A 23543-nucleotide genomic window follows, 5' to 3' on the forward strand; every position below is an offset into this window, starting at 1 on the left:
ATACATTTGGCCACAGACCAAAATGGAAAACATCCACCGTCCCACTTCCAAAGGGGGTGAGATGAGCAGGGATGGAAGAGAAAGGAGGAGTGTGTTCATCCATCACTGAGAATTCGCTTTAATATGTGTGTGAACCTGGCTGGAAAATCCTCTGAATCTTTTCACCTTCATATGTAACAATACCAGATCCTATCACTTCACCAGGGCTGTACAATACAGGATTTTCTAGTTAGAGATATTCTATCTGAAATGTGTATCCTTGCCTTTCGGCTGCATTGTCTGCGACTGTAAATTTTGCACTAATCACCTTCTCTCTGAGTGTGTGAAACCAAAGATAGAAGTGGTCTGGTTGATGTGGCGCAGGGGTGAAATATGGCTTGTTAGCGGCCCAGGAGCTTGTTCCACATGTGGTTAGGCCGTGGTTGGGATCGTCTGGGTGAGAGGGAGGGCATGCCAGTCTCCACAGTTCAGCAAGTTTACACTGACTGAGTGTGCAATCAGTGAGATTATTTAACAGAATGAAGGCCTGCTGTTTGGGTTTGGGTGCTGTGGTGGCTGCAGAAACATGGGTTTCCACGGTTGTTCCTCATGTGGAAAATTTTATATAAATTTTGTCATGTGGAGCCGAATTTATATATCATGCACACAAATGCGGATTTAAGTATCAAATACATGGGTTACATGGCAGACGTTTACCCAACGTAGGTTGTCATGAACCTGATGACCTTTTGAACTCTTCCATCAGGTTCAAATCGTCCTAACGCATCTAAACGTGTTTTCTATACAACACAATAGTGTGACAATCTATGCCAATTTAACTGTTCAACATATTCTGTCCAATAACTTGGCTAGCGTGAAGAAATGTGCCTAAGTGTATTAAAACACAGAAGCAGAGACCAAAGGGGGCAAGATTCCTGTGGGTGACTGTGTAATTTAATTTTGTATGCACATTATAAGCCAGAGAGTATAATTTACATGTGGGGTAGAATTGACTAGGGCCCAGGAGAAATGGGCTAACATGCACTGCTAAGACCAGAAAAAAAAAGAAAAACTGAAAATCTTAACCCTGGTCTTTCCTTTGAGATGCATCTCGCAAAAAAGGAAAATTAAAACCTTCCTTCATTCTTCGGGACACTTAAGGTTCATGCGCGGTTACCTCTCCTCTGTTGCGCCTTCCTTTTTTAATCAAGAGCCCAGAGCCCACAAACTCTGGCCAGAGTTTCTCCCCACAATACAGGAAGGCATGAAGGGGGAAGGCTGGAGTCTGTTTGAGTCTGTCTCCTTCTCTCTACCCAGAAACCAAGACCGCCTCACTGCTTAGCAGGGCTTGACGGCAGCTGTCACTCTTGCCGAATTCATCCTGATCCATCTTGAGCGCGGTTCTACCTGAGCTGAGGTTACTGGTGGGGTGCAACTGAATCAGCTGTTGAGATTTTGCCCCTTCTCTTAATATTGCTTAAAGTTACTGTCTTTGTTTTACTTAACTAATGATCACCCTATGGTTATTAAAAGCATGTTCAAATAATGTGTTTATTTTTCCCAAAACATACTAACCAAATGGAGCACTTTTTGAACACGAAACACTGGTTTGGTTAATATTGATTCGTTTGTCTGTCTGTCGGCAGGATAGCTCAAGCCTGACGAAAGGATTTCGTGGGAAGACGGGACTTGAGCCAAGAACAGTTGATTCAGTTTCAATGATGATTGAGAACAGCAGATTTCCAGCATTACATGTGACACAAATTAAAAAAAAAAAGATCTAATTGCAAATAAAAGGGAATGTCCAATTGATCAAAGAATCTCTTAAATTTGTGCTTAAATGAGAGGAATTATGTCTTATGTGTTACAGAAAATTGATAAATTAATGGTTGGTACTCGCTGAGAGCATGTAGTTAATTATCAGAATGAACACTTGCATTATGTCGAGTGAATGCATTTGATTGAATCCCGTGAGAACATGTGAGCTAGACATGTAATATGAAGTCTAGTCTTACAAAATATTTAGATTATGTATTTATTTAAAATGTAATGTAACATCACACACATGCTTGAGCCACGACAAAAAGACCTACAGTTCTACATGTCTACATATGTGTCTTATATGCACACAGTAAATACTTCTCCATGTGTGGAGTGGGACGAGAATGAAGCCAGAGTCATTCATGTTTGACAACTAGCTGCTGTCCTGTCTGTCGGTTCTCACACACACACACACACACTCTCATACACACACACACACACTCACACACACACACACACACACACCACACACACACACACACTCACACAGCGCACGCACACACACACACACACACACACACACACTTGCACTGAACTTGACCTAACCGAGCGCTTTGACAGCAGCTGTTAGAAAGAAAGGCAGCTTGGGACCAACCAAACGAGCACTTTCATTTTATCATGTGGGATAGAAATTTTGTAGGAAAAAAAGGCTCATTTTGTTTTTCCATGTTTCTATACAGGCAGACACACAATCCTTGAAAACATCAAAAGCAACATTGTTCCATTTAAATTCAAGCCACTCAGCTTGAGTTTAAGTCCATTGCTAATAAAGGACAAACAATGAAGAGTTCTTACCTTACAGTGCAAACCATTACCTTTCTTCTGAACGCTACTGTATGCAAAAGCCAACATTTCTATTATTTCCACATTGCAAACTCTCCTCTTCCCTCAGCCACCTGCAGTGTGCATCGAGCAAAGCAAACTGCCGTCCAGCACAAACACACCTCGTCTTTTCACAGCGAGGCCGGTGATAAAAATCACCCCACAATACATGGATACAAAGACACCTTTAACAAAGGCAGTGATTCAATCTACTCTCTTATCTCCTCTGCTCTTTATATCTTCAGTGTCATAAAAAGGCCTGCTTCACTGGTGGTGAGAAGTGGCTTATGGATCACAAACAGACTGCTGGGGCAAATTAACTTCCTCGTCCAAATTTGGAGCATTTATCAGAGCAGTGCCTGGGCTCAGTCTTTTGTTATCAAAGCAAACACACAGAAGTGGTCAGAAGTCAGAGCAGGACTGAATGGATTTGTTTTGGAGTCATGATATTTTGCTTAGACTCAAATTCAGTTCCTCAAATAAATTAGTAATTGTTCACACTTTTCTGTTATGAGAGTAAAAACCTGGATATCAGTCTTAGTTTTACTCTCTGCATGCCACCAGTCTGTCTGACGGTGATGCTCACATAGTTTCACTTCAATTTCAGGCACAGTCTGATGGTTGGACCTCAATCTTCACCTCAGTCAGAAATTAATACAAGTGCTTCTTACTTAAACAACTAATTCTGGCGTTTGACATGTATTCACTATTCTTCTAATGTACATGTATACTAATGACATGTATTCACTATTCTTCTAATGTACATGTATACTAATGACATGTATTCACTATTCTTCTAATGTACATGTATACTAATGACATGTATTCACTATTCTTTGAATGTAAAATATATACATTCGGTTATAAGATTGTTTTCTTGTTCACAGGAAAGAAACAATACAATATGCAGATATTATCTGCCTATATTACAATAACCAAACAACCAAATGTTATTTTCCCTATTTAGTTGTTGAATTATTTAAACCTCTGTCATCTTTAAATGTATGTATTGTCTATATTGACAGAAAAATAGCACACAAAGTGTTTTTACACACGTGTAATTTCTGAACTCATTAGATTCTCTAACATTATAACAAGCATTATACAATTGTTGCAGGATGTCTGTTTGTCAGACAACATGTGCAACTTTAATAAAAACAGAACTGTGTCACCAATGAAAAAAAGTAAATCATTATAATAATGAAGCCCACATAAAAGTCTGAACCTATGGAGGGAAAGTGGTGATTTGCTCCAGCCAATCCCAGGCTGAGGGTGGGGTGACGATTTTAAAACTCCAACTCTAAGTTGCTGTAACGTGGAGCTCCTCAGCTCACATTGTGGACCACAACTTTAACGACTGCACCTCCCATGACAGCCTAGGAAAACAAGACTAACGAAGACAAACAAACAGGGAAGCACAAGGAAAACAACGGACTCCCACTGACTGAAATTGTTTAAGGAATCTACTGTGGCGCACCGTGCGTAAAAGGCGCACCGGCCACTTTGCTGCGCGCGTGATTCAGTGTAACGTTTGATTTTAGTTTTTAATTGAAGATTACATTTCCGGATTTTCATCCCCAAGGGGCTGAGTAAATAATGTTAAAAATGACAGAGGAGCATGACAAGTGTGTCAGCGACCAGCCGTGCAGTCCGTCGGGCACAAACAGCTCCATGTCCCAGGACGAGTCCGACTCCGACGCTCCGTCCTCACCGACAGGCTCCGATGGCCAAGGATCCCTGCTCGCCGGTTTGGGCAAGAAACTGGACTCCGAGGATGACGACCGATTCCCAGCTTGCATACGGGATGCCGTCTCTCAGGTCCTCAAAGGATACGACTGGTCCTTGGTGCCCATGCCCGTGAGAGGGAACGGATCTCTGAAGAGTAAACCTCACGTCAAGAGACCCATGAATGCGTTCATGGTGTGGGCGCAAGCGGCCCGCAGAAAGCTGGCGGATCAGTATCCACACCTGCACAACGCCGAACTGAGCAAGACTCTGGGGAAACTGTGGCGGTAAGGACATTTTGTAATTATACAGAGCAATGCTGCGATGAAGAGGGTGTAAATGTCTATTATTAAAAATATATAACAATAAATAACACTGAGTGGACAAATTTGGGCATGGAGACAGTCATCTCATAAATAATATTTTATGTTAAGAGCTTTGGGAATTACACAGACACTGATTTTGCTAAATTTCAAAAAGTTCTGATTTAGAATGAAAAAGAATCAGGAGAAATTAAGAATGAAAGAAATGGACTTTTTTTTTTTTTTACCTCTTCACAATAAATAAAACGGTCTAATGTAACTTGGGCCCTCTAACAAATGTATCTTTTTTTAATTTTTGTTAAGTTACCACATACATTTTAATATCTCCTAATTTTTTTCCACCATAGTTTGCTCTCAGAAAGTGAGAAGAGGCCGTTCGTAGAGGAGGCAGAGAGGCTTCGGGTTCAGCACAAGAAAGATCATCCAGACTACAAGTACCAGCCCCGGAGACGGAAGAATGTGAAACCAGGCCAGAGCGACTCAGACTCAGGGGCAGAACTGGCACATCACATGTATAAAGCTGAACCGGGGATGGGAGGACTGGCAGGGATGACTGATGGACACCACCACCCTGAACACGCAGGTATGTTGTCAAATTCGGAGAAATAAAGCATCAAACACAACTAGTTTATACATTTTATTTTAGAAATTAAATAGTTTTAGGCTACTGTAAATTGTTCAAATTATTTCAGATTTGGAATAATGAAGCCGCACGCTTTATTTATGATATTCTTTTCTTTTCAGGGCAGCCCCATGGCCCCCCAACACCACCCACTACTCCCAAAACAGACCTGCACCACGGGGTGAAGCAGGATCTGAAACATGAAGGCCGTCGTCTTGTTGACAGCAGCAGGCAAAACATCGACTTCAGCAACGTAGACATCTCTGAGCTCAGCACTGATGTCATCAGCAACATGGAGACCTTCGATGTGCACGAGTTTGACCAGTACCTCCCGCTCAACGGCCACGCCTCAGGCTCCTCCACCCTGCCTTCAGACCACAGCCACGGGCAGGCTCCGGCGCCTGGTGGCTCTTACACTTCCTCATACAGTCACACAGGCGCCAACGGGCCAGCGTGGAGCCGCAAGAGCACCATGTCCGCCTCCTCTCCCTCAGGCAGCGAGGTGGGCCAGCACAGGCTCCATATTAAAACAGAGCAACTGAGCCCGAGCCACTACAGCGAGCACTCCCACAGGTCACCCTCACACTCCGATTACAGCTCCTACAGTAGCCAGGCCTGTGTCACCTCGGCCACATCAGCTGCGGCCTCTTTCTCCAGCTCCCAGTGTGACTATACTGACATCCAGAGCTCCAACTACTACAACCCTTACTCTGGCTACCCTTCTGGCCTCTACCAGTACCCCTACTTCCACTCATCCAGGCGGCCCTACGGCAGCCCCATCCTCAACAGTCTGTCCATGGCTCCTGCCCACAGCCCCACCGCCTCCAGCTGGGACCAGCCCGTCTACACCACATTGTCTCGGCCTTAAGGGGAAAGGGAACAGTCACTTCATACCAGAGACTCATTCAGATTGATGCACTACTAATGGAGGAAGTAAGGAGCAGGTGGAGAAGTGTGTGTAGGGGATAGTAGGCTTCCTGTGACCATTTGAACGTGAAACAAACAAAAGAAAAAGTGCCTGCTGATTTTATACAAAGTTATATCGTTGCGATGAAAACACACACAGACTTTTTACACAAAGACAAATTGTGTTGTTGGTGAGCCAAACTCCTCCATGAGGAAATGTCGCCTACGCCTACATCCTGTACATCCTCCATCTTTCCAGTTTGAGATTGCACGTGTGTGCGCACTTGAGGTAAAGCAAAGGCCTGCCACCGAGTTGTGTAGGAGAGAGACGGTTTGGCTCGATTCTGTTGTGAAGCAGATGGAGAAGCAGATACATTGGAGAATGTACACGGGACCAATTATGTGAAGTTGCAGTAAAATTTACATTAATGGCTGGAGCTATATCGCAGCACATTTGGCCATTTGCATCCGTGGATCAGTCTTAACTAAATGGCTCATATGAATCTTATAGGTGTCATTTTGGCATAAAAGTCTTATATGTATTTATGTTCATGCATTATTGGTTTCTTTCTTTGTTCTTGCGTAGATAAACACATGTAATGTGGGTTTGGTTATTTACAGTACTGTTTGGCTTTCAATGAAAATAAGATAAATGAAGTAAAAGGACAGTACACATACAATAATTTTGATATCATTCCGTTGAAGACCAATTTCATGTAACATCTCCATTCCAAGTCGCAAGCAAGCAGAGCTGGACTAACAGACCCACACAGGACAGAACAGGTGTCTGAAAGCTATGCTTGGCAAATTGCGATTAGTCATGATCTAGGGTTAAAGGAAATGGGGTAAAATAACACCACACACTCTGAGTGACATGTCAGCTGGACCTCCTCTATACGTGGATGAACACACAAATATGTGTACGCACATGCATCCGTGTGTGCGTGTCAGGGAGATAAAGTGCTTCTGTATGTGTGAGCCATTTCCTTGGGAAAGAGATACATATCCCATGGCATAATACACACCAAATGATACTTTAACAACTCTTTACTGAAAGTTATCTTTGAATCTTTCTCAGTTACTCAAAGAAGACCATTTTGCGCTTAAGGAGGAAATTAAGAGTGTGTGTGTATTTGTTATATTTATCTCATCAACCATCAAGTGCCAACTCACTGCTGCAGTCTCGCGCAAAACGTTTTTGTGCCTTCTAATGCTTATCGTCAGTATTTCAATATGAAATTGAATTATTAACAAACTTCAGGCAGCACACAATCAGTAATCCACACCAGAAACTCCTACAGTTAACCTGACTATATCCTTAATTTGATATCATTCCTTACAGCCTTGGTTTGTAACGTTCTGTGAGATGCTGTATGAGAAACGTACGGAGCATCATACTCCAAGTTTTGTCCACAGAACTGTGTTTTGTATATTCTTCTGGTGTATAATTTTGAGAAAGGCTGTGAAAATTATTGTTGTTCTATTAACTAGAGTTTCATTCACACATGCACAGCTAACCCATTTGCTGGCCATTTTTAAAAAAAATAAAAGATACTTTTTTTCTTGATATTTGTCTTTGTCATCCTTATTTGCAGCAATATTTAGTTTCAACTCGTTCATATTTGCGAATTAAAGGGGTTTGGGTTATGGGATTATCTTTGTGGTGGATACCAGCTGCTTATTGTCACTGTCATGTATCTGTACTGTGAGCTACAGCTGTGACTGAGGACCAGTGAGACCTTTTAGAAAATTGTTCAGAGGGATATGAGCAGATAATTTCCAGTGATAAGTACCAGTAATTGAAATCTCCACAGTAAATTTAATTGGATGCTGCTCCACTCAGTTTGACTTGCGAGTCTATTTTGCAAAACGCAAAATAAATTATTCTTTTGCTGTAGATCTCACACGATTTTTAATTTAGTCAGTTTTTCAAGAAATGTACAGGTGTTTAATATAAAATGCATATATGTTGCTTTAAACAGCTTTTCTCCATTTCTGGTGCCACTCTCCAAACCTTCTGACTATAAAGAGCCTTGAGTTGACATTTTGTGATCAAAGACATATATACCGAAATAGTAAAGTTCAGATTTTTTCGTTAAAGCACAGACAAGCGGGGAATGAGGCGAGATCCCATCTCCTCTGGTCCAGTGGGTAGAATGTTCAAGTTGGCCCTGGCATGCATGCCAAGCAGCCGTCCCTAACCAGCCCAGGGAGAAGCCAAGTGCCAGGGCCGCGCTGCTGAATTTTAATGATTCATTATGCTGTGGAGGGGCCCCATTGTGTCCCTTTATCCGGAGAGCAAGAAAGGAATTAATTGGACAGAAAATGGAAGGGCAAGGGGAACTGACAAGCCATTAAGAGGGTCCTGAATGGACGATTAGATGCACATGGGGGAGGATTCCCCCCCCCCCTCGCTGTCTCATATCACAGCGCTTCACAAACAACAAAAAAACAACAAGAACAACCACAATGACCACCAGACCAAACTGTAGAAATCATATCAGCGCACATAATCTGTAGATAATAAAAGAAGATAATACCACAGCAGATGGGGTGTGGGTGGCTCAAGAACGACTTGTTGTTTTTCTTCCCTCAAAGTCTTTTTTTTTTCACCAGTGTTTGCCAAATACTTTCAGGAGGAACTCTTGAGAAAGAACAGGAGAGAATAAAAGTGAGGCAAAAAGGCTCTTCAGGGTGCTTGGGTCCTGTTTCCCTGGAACTTGTCCACAGTTTCTGATTGGACCTCTTGAAAGCCTTACTGTAAATAGCTGAAAAAAATGAACTGGACTCCATTCCAGTTCATTTTTTTTCACTTCACTGAGTTACATCAGCACAGTATACTGAATGAAGGAAGGAAGGAAGGAATGAATGAATGAACATTTTTACACTGCAGTTGCAACGGCTGAGAGGAACTGTACAAGTGTGGACAGAAACTCACATCGGGTACAAGCCCAATGCATCATAACACTGTACATGTACAGTGAATGTTAACACACACAAAACCGCTCCCACTCATATGAAATTTAAAATAAAATATAATTTACAGTAATTTTAACACTGCCGCATTGAGGCTGTGCAGCATTCCAGCTGTCACACTTATTGTTGATGGAGGAAGGGCGTTATTGGCCGAAGTGGGAGTCGCGGTCTTGGACCCAGAGGACATGAGGGGGAAGCGAAATGAACCCAGTGAAACTGGTGCTTCCACCACCTGACCACATCCCATTGTTAGGAGCAGGATAACTCGCCTGGTAATAGTCTCATCCTGTTTAATGAGCCTGGCTGACTCAGGGCATGTTTCGGGGAAAAAGAGGGAGCTGGGAACTGTGAAAACTCTGAGAATGCGAGGCTGATTTGCAAGGGAAATGAAGTGGACATAAAGCATGGCTATTGCTTGCCGCTGAATCTGCCCAACCTGATTCCACTTGATGTGCTGAGTCTTAAGTTCTCTGGCTCTTCATCTCGTCTACAGCCAATGTCTCATAATCTATTGGCATTTCATTTTATATACAAATAAAAAAATATATATCTGAGCGACAAGAAATGATAATATTGAGTTTGATAACAGATGGTGTGGGTGTATTTTCTTACCCTACATTTTTTTTCATCATTCTCCCAAAACTGGGTGATGCCTTGAACACTTTTGAACTAGAGCTACTCTACTTCATTTTATTTCATTTTGACTAAATCTATTCGTAACAGGGTCACAATGTTTTCTTCAAAGTGGCCCACAGTAGATTCTCTTTTAAAAAAAAGCTGTCTGACCCACTTGTTTGCTTCAGTATCTTATGCCGCTTCCAAAGCAAACACTTTCAACTACATTTTAGCTGCTCCACCCAAGTAATTGACTTCCTGAGGCTTATTTTGCCTTGTCTCCTTGTTCTTCTCACTAAATAAAGGGGTCAATTTTATTATTGGTGTCTCCTGTGTTGGCTGGCATGACCGGGCCAAGCAAAACAGGGTGGCAGACAGAACCAACATCGACTTCCCCCAATTCCTCATGGATGGGCCTGTGTAGTGAAAACGGGAGGGAAGCACAGTGCCAACACACTAGCTCACGAAATGCCACTAAATTGATGCTGGCTCCACAAAGATCGCCGACAATTGGCCAGCAATACTTACAACAACCCGTTCCTGTGAGGGCCTGAAACTAACCTGAACCAGTTAAGCTGTTTAAAAGCTGCTCTTTTTTCATTTCAAACATTTTACTTTGAAAGTGTCTGGAGGTACATGTCCAAACCATAGTGGTTTTGGTTTAAATGTCTATATACTTGCAGTTTGTTTGTTTATTTTTTCAGTATATTACACAGGACCAATGAATAAAGCTCTGTGAAAACTTTAAAATCTGGTGTTTCACTCAGGGATGGAAGAGAAATCCAGTATAAAGTGTATTTGTCCCAGTGGAGGGACTGATTATGGTTGTTTACCGAAAAGATAATCAGACCTGGATCTATAACTACTTGCAAATAATTCTCAGTGTCTGTTTCAACCTGCTGAAATGCCAGATGGGGAGGGATTTTCTGCACCACGGAAGGTCAGAGAGTGTTACTTTTTCTAATTTTCTGATTAATAGAACTTTCTGGTAATTGTAAATTTCACACTTGGTGAAAATCAAATCTTTAATATGCACAGAAGTATAAAAACAAAGGCTGGGTATTATTTCTAAATTAATAAATATTTTACCAAAAGTGGGGTTTATTAGCATAGTAAAATTGTGATGGTGAAAAAAAGGTTAAAAAGGAAGAAAAGAAATAAAGAAAATGGAAAAAAAATACAGCAACAATTTGACATCTGGTCATGTTCTGTTCTCTGAACAGTTGTCCACAGTCTTTCACTTTCTTTTTTCATTTGTTCTCTCCTTTTCACTTTTTCTTGGCACATCCTAATTGTGAATGGGGTGGCAGCATAGCTGCTCATCTTCTTTCCACAGCTTTAAGACTTGTTGATTAGTAACTATGGCTGTGTTTTCATTGTCACAGCTTTCTGCTTTTGTTGAACTGTGGCTCAGTTCCATCGTCATGTACTTTCTCCATCTTTACTTGAAGTTATCTCCTCTCATCCTTTTTGCTTTCATGCTTCCTGTCTCCCTTCTCATCACCGAGTGAGTTTGCCGTCCTGTCTTTTAGTCCCACTGGAAAGACTTGAGATGACCGACGGTGGCTAATATTATATTTTTGAGTTGCTTTTGAAATTTGAAATATGAAAGGAGGAGAGCTTTTTAAAAGACAAGTGATCTAGTTCTGCAAGCATATGAAAATCTTTTGTTCAGTGTAAATAAAAAGTCATCAAGAATTCTTTTATGGACATATACGTACATCTTACATCTTACCGAGACCCAAAATCATTAATTCAAAGTTGTTCTGCCAAGAAGAGATTCTCCTCTGGTCAACATAATTAAGAATAATGAATTAGCATATTACTGTTCCCCCTACACACACTCACATTGTTACGCTGCCCCACAGCCCTCAGCACCCACACAAGTTGCACTCCTCTGTCACCGATGAGACAGAGGAGAGAAGGAGAGAGACTGAGCCACCAGCATGTGGGATCCTGTAAGACCCTGGAATGTGAAGTGTGGGAGGAACATTTGCCACATTTTTTCATGCTACTGATGCAGAGGTAGGAGAGGTAGAGGCGAAGAGGATGAGGGAAAAGAAGGCAACGAAACATGAAGACAGGAAGGATGAGGAGGAAACTGACAGAAGGCTGGAAAGTCTCAGGTAGACCGAAAAGAAAGAAAAATATCTCTCCCTTATTTCTCTTGTTTGCGGAGTTGCTTGGCAGAGAAAGCGGCAGGGACAGCAGGACCAGAGTTTTAAATGTAGCTCAGTGTTGGCAGAGCTGTGTGTGAGTGCACTCTGTGGGAGCACCAAATTTTGTCGCCCAGCGCAACATGGCGATTGAGACAAAAAGCAGCAGAGCCCATGAAAACCCATTTACCCTCCTAGTGCATATATACCCCACAAGCCTGCGGTCGGATTTTCTATACTCACTAGCTCAGTTCTCACAAGTCTATATACTGCAGTGCCATGAGGAATGTATTTTAAAACCATGTCTGGGATGCCACACTTTCTCTGGTTTCTGGGCCATACTAAAACGGACAGTACACCGCAACATATTAGGTGACCATTGTAATATTTGTTTAATACGCATATGATCAGCAACACATGTCCATCCTCTCACACTTGATATCTTTTGTGGTATGACAAAGAGCAGGGGAGAGGGGAAAAAATAGGAAAGAGTTTGTTCTCCCATGTGGTTTTGGCCTGTTTTGAGGGGCTTGGAGCAACGCCAGTCTATCCTTGGTCCAGCCTTTGATATGGATGGAGTTCATTATGTAACTGAATCTATTGTCAAAAAATAAAACAATATGGGGCCGGCAGGAGAGGCGAGTTGTGTGTGATTTTTAAGGACCACAGAGGACCTAAAAACCAAGTGGCTGAAGGGGCATTAACACAACCCTTTGTCACCTTATCACAGTCCAGACACTGTGAAACTCTCCTGCTCCTACCTTGGCTTTGAAATTAGCTGCACACTGTATTAGCAGTAATTATCTCCAAACAGGTTTCTCACTTTGCAGTTATAGTGAAATGTGTCAGAGCATTTAACAAATCTTTCATTCACTCGCTTGTGGTTTTTGTTTTTCACTCTTTTTTTTACATTCACACAACTGCAAAGTAGAAAGCCTGAGCTGAATTATAGCAGCTGTTACCACCTCCCAAGAACTACAATTGGGCATCAAAAACGATATGAACCTGCTTACCTCCACCCTGCTGTTTCCTCTTATGCAACACAAAACTATCAACATTTTCGACACCAAAACCAAGAACATGATCAGCTTCATTCCGCCAATAGACAATCTCAACAGGACCGCAACTAAGATAAATAGAGGTAAAGCAACCATGACAGTGGCTTTCACCCGCTGTTTCACCCTTCTTCTGCTACATCTAGACCCCCTCTCCACTGGGATGGTGGCCTCAGCAAGGCTGGGGAGCTGGGACTTAGCAAGAGTAGTGAGAAGGAGCCTTAGCCTTTTAGTGGTCTGCTGAGTTCATTATGGCTGAGCTATGGTAAGAGCAACAAACCTCAGCGTGGTTGCAGAGGTCACCCACTGCACAATGCTCTGGCGCCTCCAACCCGACACTGGGTCCCTGACCGTCGCTTGCTCTCACAGACAAGGAGGTAGAAGGGGACACATTGGACCTGAACTGTGGCTTTAGGGCGTTGGGACAGTGTCTGATAACTGTCACCGCTGCGCTGGAGACCAGCAGTTAGATGTGACTGCGGCAGCTAAACGCTGCTTGATGCAAATCGGTGCGGCAAGTTATATTTGGACCAGCAGAGGCTTGTGATGATTTGAATGAATGGAAATGAGAGCAGCGTGTTGCTGTTTGAGGCAAAGATATCAGACGGTGAAAGATGAAGCACACACAAACTTTACGGTCGTGCAAGCTTGTTGCCTAACTTGGTGCTCTGCGATGCGAAAGATGCAAAATGGAGGGAATGACTCAGTTTAGGTAAATGGTCAAAGGAGTGTGTCTGGGAAAGTCGACCTTGACCAGGAACAGCCAGTAACAGCAGACTGGAGTAAGACTGGAGTCTGTGGTTTCTAATCCTCCTTTCTCTACTCCATATTCCGTAAGGTAATGTTTGGCTTGATCCTGCACCATTACTTTATCCCACATCAAAAATCAACATGACAACAGTCAGTGCTCAACGACAATTATATTCATGATATTTCATAGAGGAACAACAACGATGTTTGACAGCACTATGTTGACTTTCCAGGAAGGCCAGGAATAAGCATTATGCTAGCACTCAGTAAGGACACCCACAGCCAGAGCCCCAAAAAATAAACGGCCTGGTTTGGGTTCAAAATCAACATCAACCGGAGATCAAATATCTGCCTGTTTAAATAGTCATTAAGCAGCTTACTGGTTGTGTATTCATAGAAAACACTCGACAAAAAGATTCAATAAAACAATTTAAATCTCACATCTGATGTATTACATGCTGGATGCTAAAATTCCCTCATGACTCAAGATAAAAGTCTCCTTTACAATGCTCTCCTCAGTTCTTCCGCCAAGAATCAAAAAAGGGACCTGCTTTTTTTCCCCCAGTGCTCCACTGTTCAAGGCGTCCTACAACCCACTTCCAGTCACATGTTACAACCCAGCTAGCTGCACTTTTCAGCAAAAGAAAAAAAAAAAAACTGATCATCATTTTTCTTCGTGACAGAGCCATGATGTCACATGGTTATGAAGTAATGGCAGTGTCGAATTTTAAACATCTGAGACAAACACGAGACAGGAGGACAGAGAGAAGACTGGGCTGCTATGGGCTGTATTAACGGTGACGTAGTGACCTTTTGCTTGTGCCAGCAACACAAACTATTCACTGCAGCAGCTAATGAGCTTGAACTTTGACCCCTTGGCTAGGCAGGGGACCTGGTGCTGGACTGACTGCCCCTGGTACTGCTTGACGGCTTTTGTGGGTTTTATGGAGGAAGAGCGGGCCAGACGGGAAATGGTAAAGCTTTCCAGTGAACAAGAATATGTTGCTACAGAAGTGGATTTCATACTGTTGTATTTCAGATATGTAGCCTGAAATCATCTGACAACAGAAATCTGATTAGAAAGAAAATCTTCATTAAATTCACTTACTGTTTAACTTTGAGCTTATTTGATTTGGATTACTTTATATGGAGTTAGAAAGCTATTATATCTCTTCTGCTACGCTAAATCACACATGCCAAAGATTTTGAACAAGGGTATGCATAGTAACACACACACACACACACACACAGCTAGCCAGGTAGCTAACATTTCACTTCCTGACACTGTTGAAGTGGGGTAGGATGGTGTGCAGGGATTAAATGATCGAATGTGAAAAGTGATCTGTAGTTTGGAAAGACGGCTTTTTTAATAAAACAGACCTTTCATTGCTTTGTGGTGTGATATCCCTGAGAAGAGGTGCTTTCATTGCTGCAGGGGAGTGAGACGTGGGACGGCATAGGGCAAACAGATGGGCCGGCTAACTGGTGAAGGTTACTGGAGGTCAGAAATCCACAACACAACGGATGAAGTCACTGGAGTAGGCAAATAAGAGTCACTGCTGGATAAAGTAAAACAACTGAAATGAAGATAAAATGAAAACCTTTTCATTAGTGTTCTGTATATAACTAGAGTTCATTATTTAACATTAAAAACAGCTAAATCATCTTCAAACCGACATTGTTTACTTCAATATTCATGAATCACTGACAGACATTCACGACGTAGAACTAGAAAAATACTCTTCCAGTCTTCCTTTTACAGGCTTTTGAGACAAAGTTTGTAAACTTAAACACAAAGTTAAACAGACTATCAGAATATACAGTTTTGTCAAGTCAGTTCATGGAACATTAACTCTCTTAAATTATCATGAAGTCACAGCACAAACATCAGTTTTGCTTCCACCAAGTGCCACTCAGATCATCTGTATTGCTTGGTAAGCAAAAGAAATAAGGGCTGTTCTACAGTAGTGTCGCATCCAAAATAGTCAAATAGTCTAAATAGTCAAGCTGAGTTAAGACCTTTCCAGCGTCAAAGGCAGGTGGTGTGAATGGTTAAACTACCGGACGCTTGGTGTGATACATCCAAAAGTGGTGCAATAGACCTAATTTTGACAGCGTTTGACGGACTAATAACATAAATTCTATATTTGTAGTGAATATAGTAGAGTATAGTGAGAGAATATAGTGTTTAGCACCAAGAGATGCAGATGTTTTAGTCTTGATTTGTGTATTGGGCCTTTTGCTCAGGGGCCGTGTTTGTTTGTATATTTGTTGTATTTCCATTGATGACATCTCCTGCAGCGTTTATTTGTGGGAGGTTTATTTTTTGTCTATATTTGAATGACGCAGATGTAATGTGCTGTTAGAATTCATGAATCCATGTGAACGCAGCTACTGTGACCAAACCAAAGTTTTCATTTGCTTCAAAAGCAGAAATTTTATTAAGTATCACCAGCTCCTGGTTGCATCTTTTGACCAACACACTCTAAAGTTCGAAAAGCGAGTCATTGTCATTCGAGTCATTGTTGTTTCTTTTTGGGTTAGGTGCTTTCATAAACCAATTAGGATTTTTTATCCTCTCTAGCACAATCCTTTTTTTAAATAGTTTGTGATTAGAATAGGTTGATTGGTTGTAGATTTATTGTTTTGCTGCACACCCAAAAAGAGACCAAGTCACGACTGATTCTTAGGTCTGCATACTTCATTCCACTACAACTGGGTGGCTGACGTGTTGCTGCTGCTTGTGGTTACTCAGGAATTCCCTGATTCTTATTTCTCATTTTCCCATCATTTTTGACACCTACCTCTCTTTCTCAGCTTGGCTTTCCTTCCTTCTCTCCAATTATAGGGTACACATGCATGTAAAGTGTGTGTGTGTGTCTGTGTGTCTGTGCATGCCCACCCGCCTGCCTGCACACATGTAAATGTAGCTGCTCTCCCAGGATGGGACTAATCCCGGGGTGGCAGGAGTGGAGGGGGAGCCAGCACATGTGCAAATCTTTCAACTGCGGTTCGCGATGTTTAGTCTTGCTTCGTCAGCACTTCTTGAACCCAGTCCAGAAAAGCTTTCAATCGCCCATAATTCTAGACTCCCTCTGCATCCTGAAGCCCAATCGCCATCTCTGCCCACAGGACTTCCCCGTCACAAGATGAAAAAATAACAAAATGAATAAAACAAAATCATCAAAATGTGAAGTTGATTTCCTCAGAGGTGAAGAGGGAGCGCCTTTGGTCTCTTAAGGTTTTAGCACTGCAGGGACTTTCCAAATATAATTCATGATCTTTCATCACGAGGCAGGTTGGCACCACCGTGACTAAGGTATCACTTGCTTTTCATCCCAATTTTCTCTCCCGCCTCCCTCTCCCTTGTCCCTGGTTCTCTTCTGAAATATCTCCAGGGCTGCTGATTTGACTAGCAAAACAAGCCGCAATCTGGCAGGAAGGTCGAGGGGGTTTCCCCTAAATTTTTGGGCAACAGTTAATCTCTGCTCATCCACAGACATGTTAACATCAAACAGCATCTGAACGGATGAGAAGGTGAAAGTATGTCACATGCCTGTAGCATACAACATATAAAGTTATTAAATTTGGCTGAGCAAAGCAAATCTAATTTCAGTGAAGTTGCATCTTTACTCTGTTTGAACCATGTTTTGCTTTTTGCACATGCTCTTCATTATATTTTATTTTAGACTCAAAGGCTGCCTCTTCATGTTTACTGATACATGTGTACAAGGGGCCCAAAGGACACACATCCCTGCCTTCACTTTCACTGTGGGCTCTGCACCTTCAGCTATAACAACACTCAGCGGCCAAACACAGGACAACTGCTCAGCACAGTAATAACTCTGCATCTGTCGACCAACAGATGCAAAGCTGTCCAGTCACCCGGGTCCTCAGCTCATAACAACAGCTGAGGCTCAGCCCCTTTCCTTGCAGCACCCTCCATGTCGTGAGAGTTAACATAGCCTCTAATACAAACCACTCCAGAGCTCTCTTCAAACTGTTAAAATGTGTTTGACTTTTTTTTTTATTTTCCCTATACAATATCTTAAAATTACCCTTCCATCCCATAATGTTCTGAAGCACAGTAAAATTAGACACGCAAGAGGCTCCACATGCTTCATCCCAATTCCCAGATTTCACATTGTCCCAACCCACTCAACCCATTCACTCAGGCAGGGCCTCTTGTAACAGCTAAACACACAGCGGCCAGTGTATCTCTTACACCTCATGTCCCACCTACCGCACACACACTTCCTCTCTGTGGGCAGGGGGGGAAAGTGGAGTCAAACAGAAGACACGATCAACTTACAGCTCAAAGTGGAGAATGTGCGAGTGTCATCTTCACTTTCTCCTGGAAAATAAAAAAAGACACAGGTTCTGGAAAAAGATTTCCCCTCAAAAGAAGAAGTTACACCTGTTCTCCCTGTTTCCACAGAAACCAGCTGAGGAACACGATCCTGCTGAACATATACAACAAAAGCTGTGAATTGTTTTGGTTGTAAATTAACACTGACAAAAAAATATGCATTTATGTTGTAAAATATTAAGGAACCATAAAGTGGAGCTGTGCCACTCATTAGGCCTGGAGACTGGCTGTGGAAGCACATCTGGAAATGTGCCACAAGATGGCACTGCAGCACTTCACATCCATTCATTTAGATCCTGGTACCTGCTGCTCCACCAAGTGTTTGGAAGAACAAATTACACCACATCCCTCATTTCCCTCCATAAACTCAGCTCACTTTTGACCAAACTGTACCGAATGTAGCAAAATGAACAACTTTTCATGTGTTTGCATCATGAAAGCTACAACTGAAGACCTTTTTCCACCCGACTTAACACAGCAGAGATACTCCCAGCAGCTTCACAAAGACAAGCAGCCGAAAAGTCAAACTTCCTTTCACCTCTTGGAAATACTATCCCTAGGAAAGTACTTTTACATCTTATTGGTATATTAAACAATATATTAACAATAAAGTGCACAAACCTTGAGGACTGCCAAGGCAACAAATCAAAAACTGCCATTTAGATGTATGATAAATCCAAGTTGAGTGCATTTTAAGGAATTAAAAAGGCATGCTCATGTTTAACAGACTCCTCCAGACTGACTGAGCATTATTGACACCGGTTTTAAAATTACTGAAGAATGCAAGAGTAGGTTAAGATTATTGGTGGTGGTGTACCAGGGGGTGCCTGTGCCATCCAAAGAGGCCGCTGGCACACCCAAACATCAATGCAGAATTACTTTTGAGTTACAACTTTACTGAAACGTTTTGTTCGAAACTATGAGGATTACTGAGTGGTTATATTCAGGGTTTAGTTTGAAAATCAGGAGGTCCCAGAGTAAAGGGTGCTGTTCATGACGGTCAGTGGAAGAGAAAAAGTAAAGGAGTGCATCAAAAATCAACAGTGCCTGGAGAACATTGGACAACGCCTTGTGAAGAAACAGCTATTTACAGTTTGCATCATTCTCTCTCTCTCTCTAAAAAACGGATAACTCAAGTAAATAGCAAGTGATAGCAAAAACAAAAGGAACTGAAACAAGTGGGGGCTGAATCCCACACTTCAGACTTCAAACGTTGTGGAACAGGTTTGGGAGAACGGAGGTGAATCAGTTCATCCCACAGGAAAATGCCGTCACGCTCTGGTTCTCCATGATTATACGGGACGTTCCTCCACTGGGAGCGAAAAGCTTCTGCCATCAACCGCGGCCTGGAGGTCTCCACTGTGCTTCTGTCCTGGTTCCTCTGACTCCTCGCCTTTTAACGCACGCTCAGGAGGAGGATTTAGCAGCCATTCTGGTGGCTCCACAAGCAGTCACGATGATGCCACAGCTGCTGTCGTGGGTAACAGTGGCACGCTCTCCCAGCTGGATGGCTCGACCCTCGGCCAGGCCAGCGTTTGTGGGTTTGGCCCCTGAGCGTCTGGAAAGGTTAGATTTGCCTCCTGGTGTAATCCACACAATTCAGAGAGAGAGAGAGGTCCATCTACTAGTGCCTCTTCTAGTGAAATGGTTCCATTTTCAACGCTGGTGTGTGGAGAGGGCCACAGATCCCCCATAATGCCCTCTACTTCATGTGTTAATTTACACATGCGTTAAGTAACACTGTATACAGTGTTCAACATTTATACTTTTTTACTGTTCAACTGAGTATCAGTTAGTAAAAAAACCTTATTTTCAGTGTAAGGTGATTTATTAACATCCTTCAGAGTATCATTTTAAGATGCAGAAGAGCACAAGATGTTGATCAACATGTTAAAAAATTCATTTTTACTGCATTATTTGCAAAAACAACAAATCGGTTTCTAGACATGGCAGAGACTGTTAAATCAAGTTTGCCTCGGGCCAGAATTAAGACATGAGCGATGTTATTCTCTCACTACATTGCATTGGATAAATCCCAACAAGTCTAATGCACACTTTAGCTCTTTATTATCCATTTGCCAGGGATAAATGGCACCCATTAATTCCCTGGCCTCTGCAAATGATGTCAGCGAGCGACGATAGATGATGCCTCATTAAACTTTTATCTTACCAAATTGCCTCCACAATGAGCCACCGAGGAACCTGGCAACCCATCTTGTTTGCACATTGCTATTTACCTTAGCAACATGGAAAATTTTTATTCCAAAAGACAATCTCATTTAACTGCAATTAATTTGAAGGTTGGTGAATTCCTGGTAATTGGGGAAATAAAAACACTAAATCCCCCAACAAGGTACAATTATTAGCCTTCTAATGGCTATTAAATACTTACAAATATTTCCACCAATGGATCAATGAGGTATGAATGTTGTGTTTTGAGGGCATTTGAAGGAGCAGACATGGATCCAAGCTATACACTACTCACAAAAAGTTAGGGACATTCGGCTTTCAGGTGAAATTTCAGGATGAACCTAAAATGCATTCTAACCTTTCCAGGTGGACTTAATGTGACCTTCTCTAAACCTTTGAATGCACATGTCCAACTGTTCAGTGTTTCAGTACTTTTTGCTGTTGCTGTTCTCTAACAAGAAGCTTAACAGCAACATTCACAACAGGTTTGATCCATGAATCGACCAATACATTTCCTGCTTCAGTTAGAATTGGTATTTAAACAGTCCTCCTCATCCTGCTGTTCACATTCTGACATCATGAGACCAAGACGACACCTAACAGTTGATCAGCAGCACCTCAACACTGGAGGCTTCAAACAGGAAGTCCTCAGACGGAGGTGTTCACTGAGCTTAGAGGGTCACAGTGTCATCAGGAGGTTGGAACAGTGATACAGTGACTGGAAGAGTCACAGAAAGGAGAGGAGTGGACGTCCTTTGGCCACATCCCAATTTATTGAGACACTGAAAATTTTTTGTTGTGGTATACCTACCACTGTTGTTAGATTGTCTTCAAATACATTGTTTAAAATGAAGAAATGACCATTGCATGCTTCTACTTATATGCCCTACTTTCATGATATAATATCACTGTAGCATTAACTTTTTACAATTTCCATATATTTCACCTGAAAGTCGAATATCCCTAACTTTTTGTGAGTAGTGTATGTCACAGCTTCAGTGTGACAGCTGCCGCTCGGATGGAGATGTTGGAGTCTTTCAGCTCTTTTTGCAAGCAATTGTTTTCACCCACAAGCTCTGATAAACCAACTGTACACTAGCTGGTGAACACAGTGGAGCACTGAGCAGCCAAAGAGCCAAATACTTCCCTCAGGAGTTGGTGGAGACCAGAACAGAGCTAAAAGGACAGTGGACATGCGGGCTCACATTCATCATTACATCACGAAACATGAGTCCAAATGAACGTCAGTGTTGCTTCATACCTGTTGGAGCTAACTAGCTAACAAGTTTCACATGTCAGCGTCGTGGCTTCTGCGTGCCGCAAAACTATGAAAACATTTAGGTTTAATTTAAATATTTAAAGACAAGTACTCACTCAATGAGGTTTGACGAAGTGCTGAAGCTGAGAAGTTGGGAAAAAAAAAGAAAATGAGCGCCAAACTACACCGATGATCACTTGCTGCAGGACACCTGTGCTGTTGGACCATGTGACCAAACCAAAGCACTCTGGGAACTGTAGTGTCAAACTGAAGAGGCTGGATTTTCCTCATGTAAAGAAAGTGGATATTGTTTTTAGATAAAAATTTTAGTTTTAAGACTTTGAAATTAACATGACTATATGAAGTATGTTGTACAATGTTTTTTCCAGCAGTCTTTTTAATGGCCGAGCATTGTTTCCATTTTTGAACTGCAAAAGCAGCTGTATGATTTAAAGGTCAATTTGTGGAGAGGAGGAAAACTACCCCCTGGCTGCCAATTCACCAAATAGCTATGGTAATTTTAGCAACACACTAAGCGCATAAAATTCTGTTTGGCCATATTGGCCACACTGCTATTTTTATACCACTTTTATTATCCTCTCAGTTTTGTTTCTCAGCTTCTCATTAGGCTGTCAGGCAGGAATTCACACATGCAAAGACTTCAGTGATGCATGATTATGGTGGAAACCCACCTTCATAAACACACCATGCCGCCGGCTGACAGCTCATTCACTTATATATCCTATTGTACTGTGTACTGTGTAGGTATAACAGAATCACTGGACTACTATAAGTCTGTGGGGCAAACAACTAGAATTATTAAATAACTTGTATTTAGTTAATAATTCTAGTGTTGTATCTGGTATGTGTATCTAATTTAATTAGCCAAATGTTTTAATATCTAATCTAACAAGTCCATGAATGAATCCAAATACCAGATACTGTATGAAAGAATGTCCTCCATTTAAACAGCATAGTTAAGGGAATTCTGTTCTTTTTAATAGCTACAGCAGTTCTGCTTTATAGGGTAATATATATCCACATCAGTGTAATAAACATTTCCTCCGTCCCTCTATCTCTGATATATTTACCACGTCAGTCTGAAGCATGCATAAATATCGATGTGAGCCAAATATAGACACAAATCCAAGTAAAACAATTAGACATGTCCATTACCCCTGTAAGTAAACCGAGATTTCATTTCCGAACTCAGCGGCATATTTTATTAATGCCATTTTAGATGAGGGAATGAATGAAGCCACATGAGTTTGTCATAGAGAGAGACTCGTGAGCTGAGTCACAAGTGCAGCCACTAATGTGGTCGCTCCATAATAATACGAAGCAGATGGCTGTTATTAGGCAGCAGGGAGAGGAGATTTGTGAAAATTCACAGCAATTGCAGCAAGAAAAGAGAAGGAAAATTAACTGTAAAAAAGTTTCTGCATGCATATACCCACGTGCTTTACCCATTTTTAGTCTGCAGTATGTTTCACTTTTTTACTCACCGTTATTTAATTTGATCTCATTTTACATTCAACTCACCAGGACCGGAAGTATGTATTCTAGTTAACAACGTTGAAGAGGCAAAAAGAGAACAACAGGTACGCAAATCCAGTAAATACAAGAAGAAACACACAAGAGACACAAAATCTTTATTACTCATTTCTGCAGTATAGTTAAGTCTGTACTGCACTGACCGTGTGCGTCTTCTGAGTTTCATTGTCAGAAAGAAGAGCTCAGGAGGAAGGAAGAGAAGAAGAGAAGGCAGAGGGACGAAGAGGGGAGCAATGAAAGCATCTTCAATCTGAGTCCCTGTTGTCATGGAGACAAGCATGGGATGCTTACATGTGAGTGTTTGCCAGCAATCTGAATCCAAAGTCAGCATTTGCAAAGAGAAACAAGTTACCAATGCAGTTTCAATGATTTGCAAATCTTCTGCTGCTGCTCAGCTATATCTAATCAGTCTTGTAAACTCA

General features: G+C 41.9%; 1 protein-coding gene across 1 annotated transcript; it reads left to right on the top strand.

The window, feature by feature from the left end:
- The first annotated feature begins 3973 nt into the window (after positions 1-3973).
- Positions 3974-7724, top strand: LOC139216339 (transcription factor Sox-8). The gene is made up of 3 exons (XM_070847432.1): positions 3974-4634; positions 5018-5253; positions 5415-7724. Exons 1-3 carry the CDS (start codon positions 4219-4221, stop codon positions 6158-6160), a joined length of 1398 nt encoding a protein of 465 aa, XP_070703533.1. The 5' UTR covers positions 3974-4218; the 3' UTR covers positions 6161-7724.
- The last annotated feature ends 15819 nt before the right edge of the window (positions 7725-23543 follow it).

The sequence above is a fragment of the Pempheris klunzingeri genome, chromosome 17 (assembly GCF_042242105.1).
Source record: "Pempheris klunzingeri isolate RE-2024b chromosome 17, fPemKlu1.hap1, whole genome shotgun sequence".
Classification (NCBI taxonomy): domain Eukaryota; kingdom Metazoa; phylum Chordata; class Actinopteri; order Acropomatiformes; family Pempheridae; genus Pempheris; species Pempheris klunzingeri.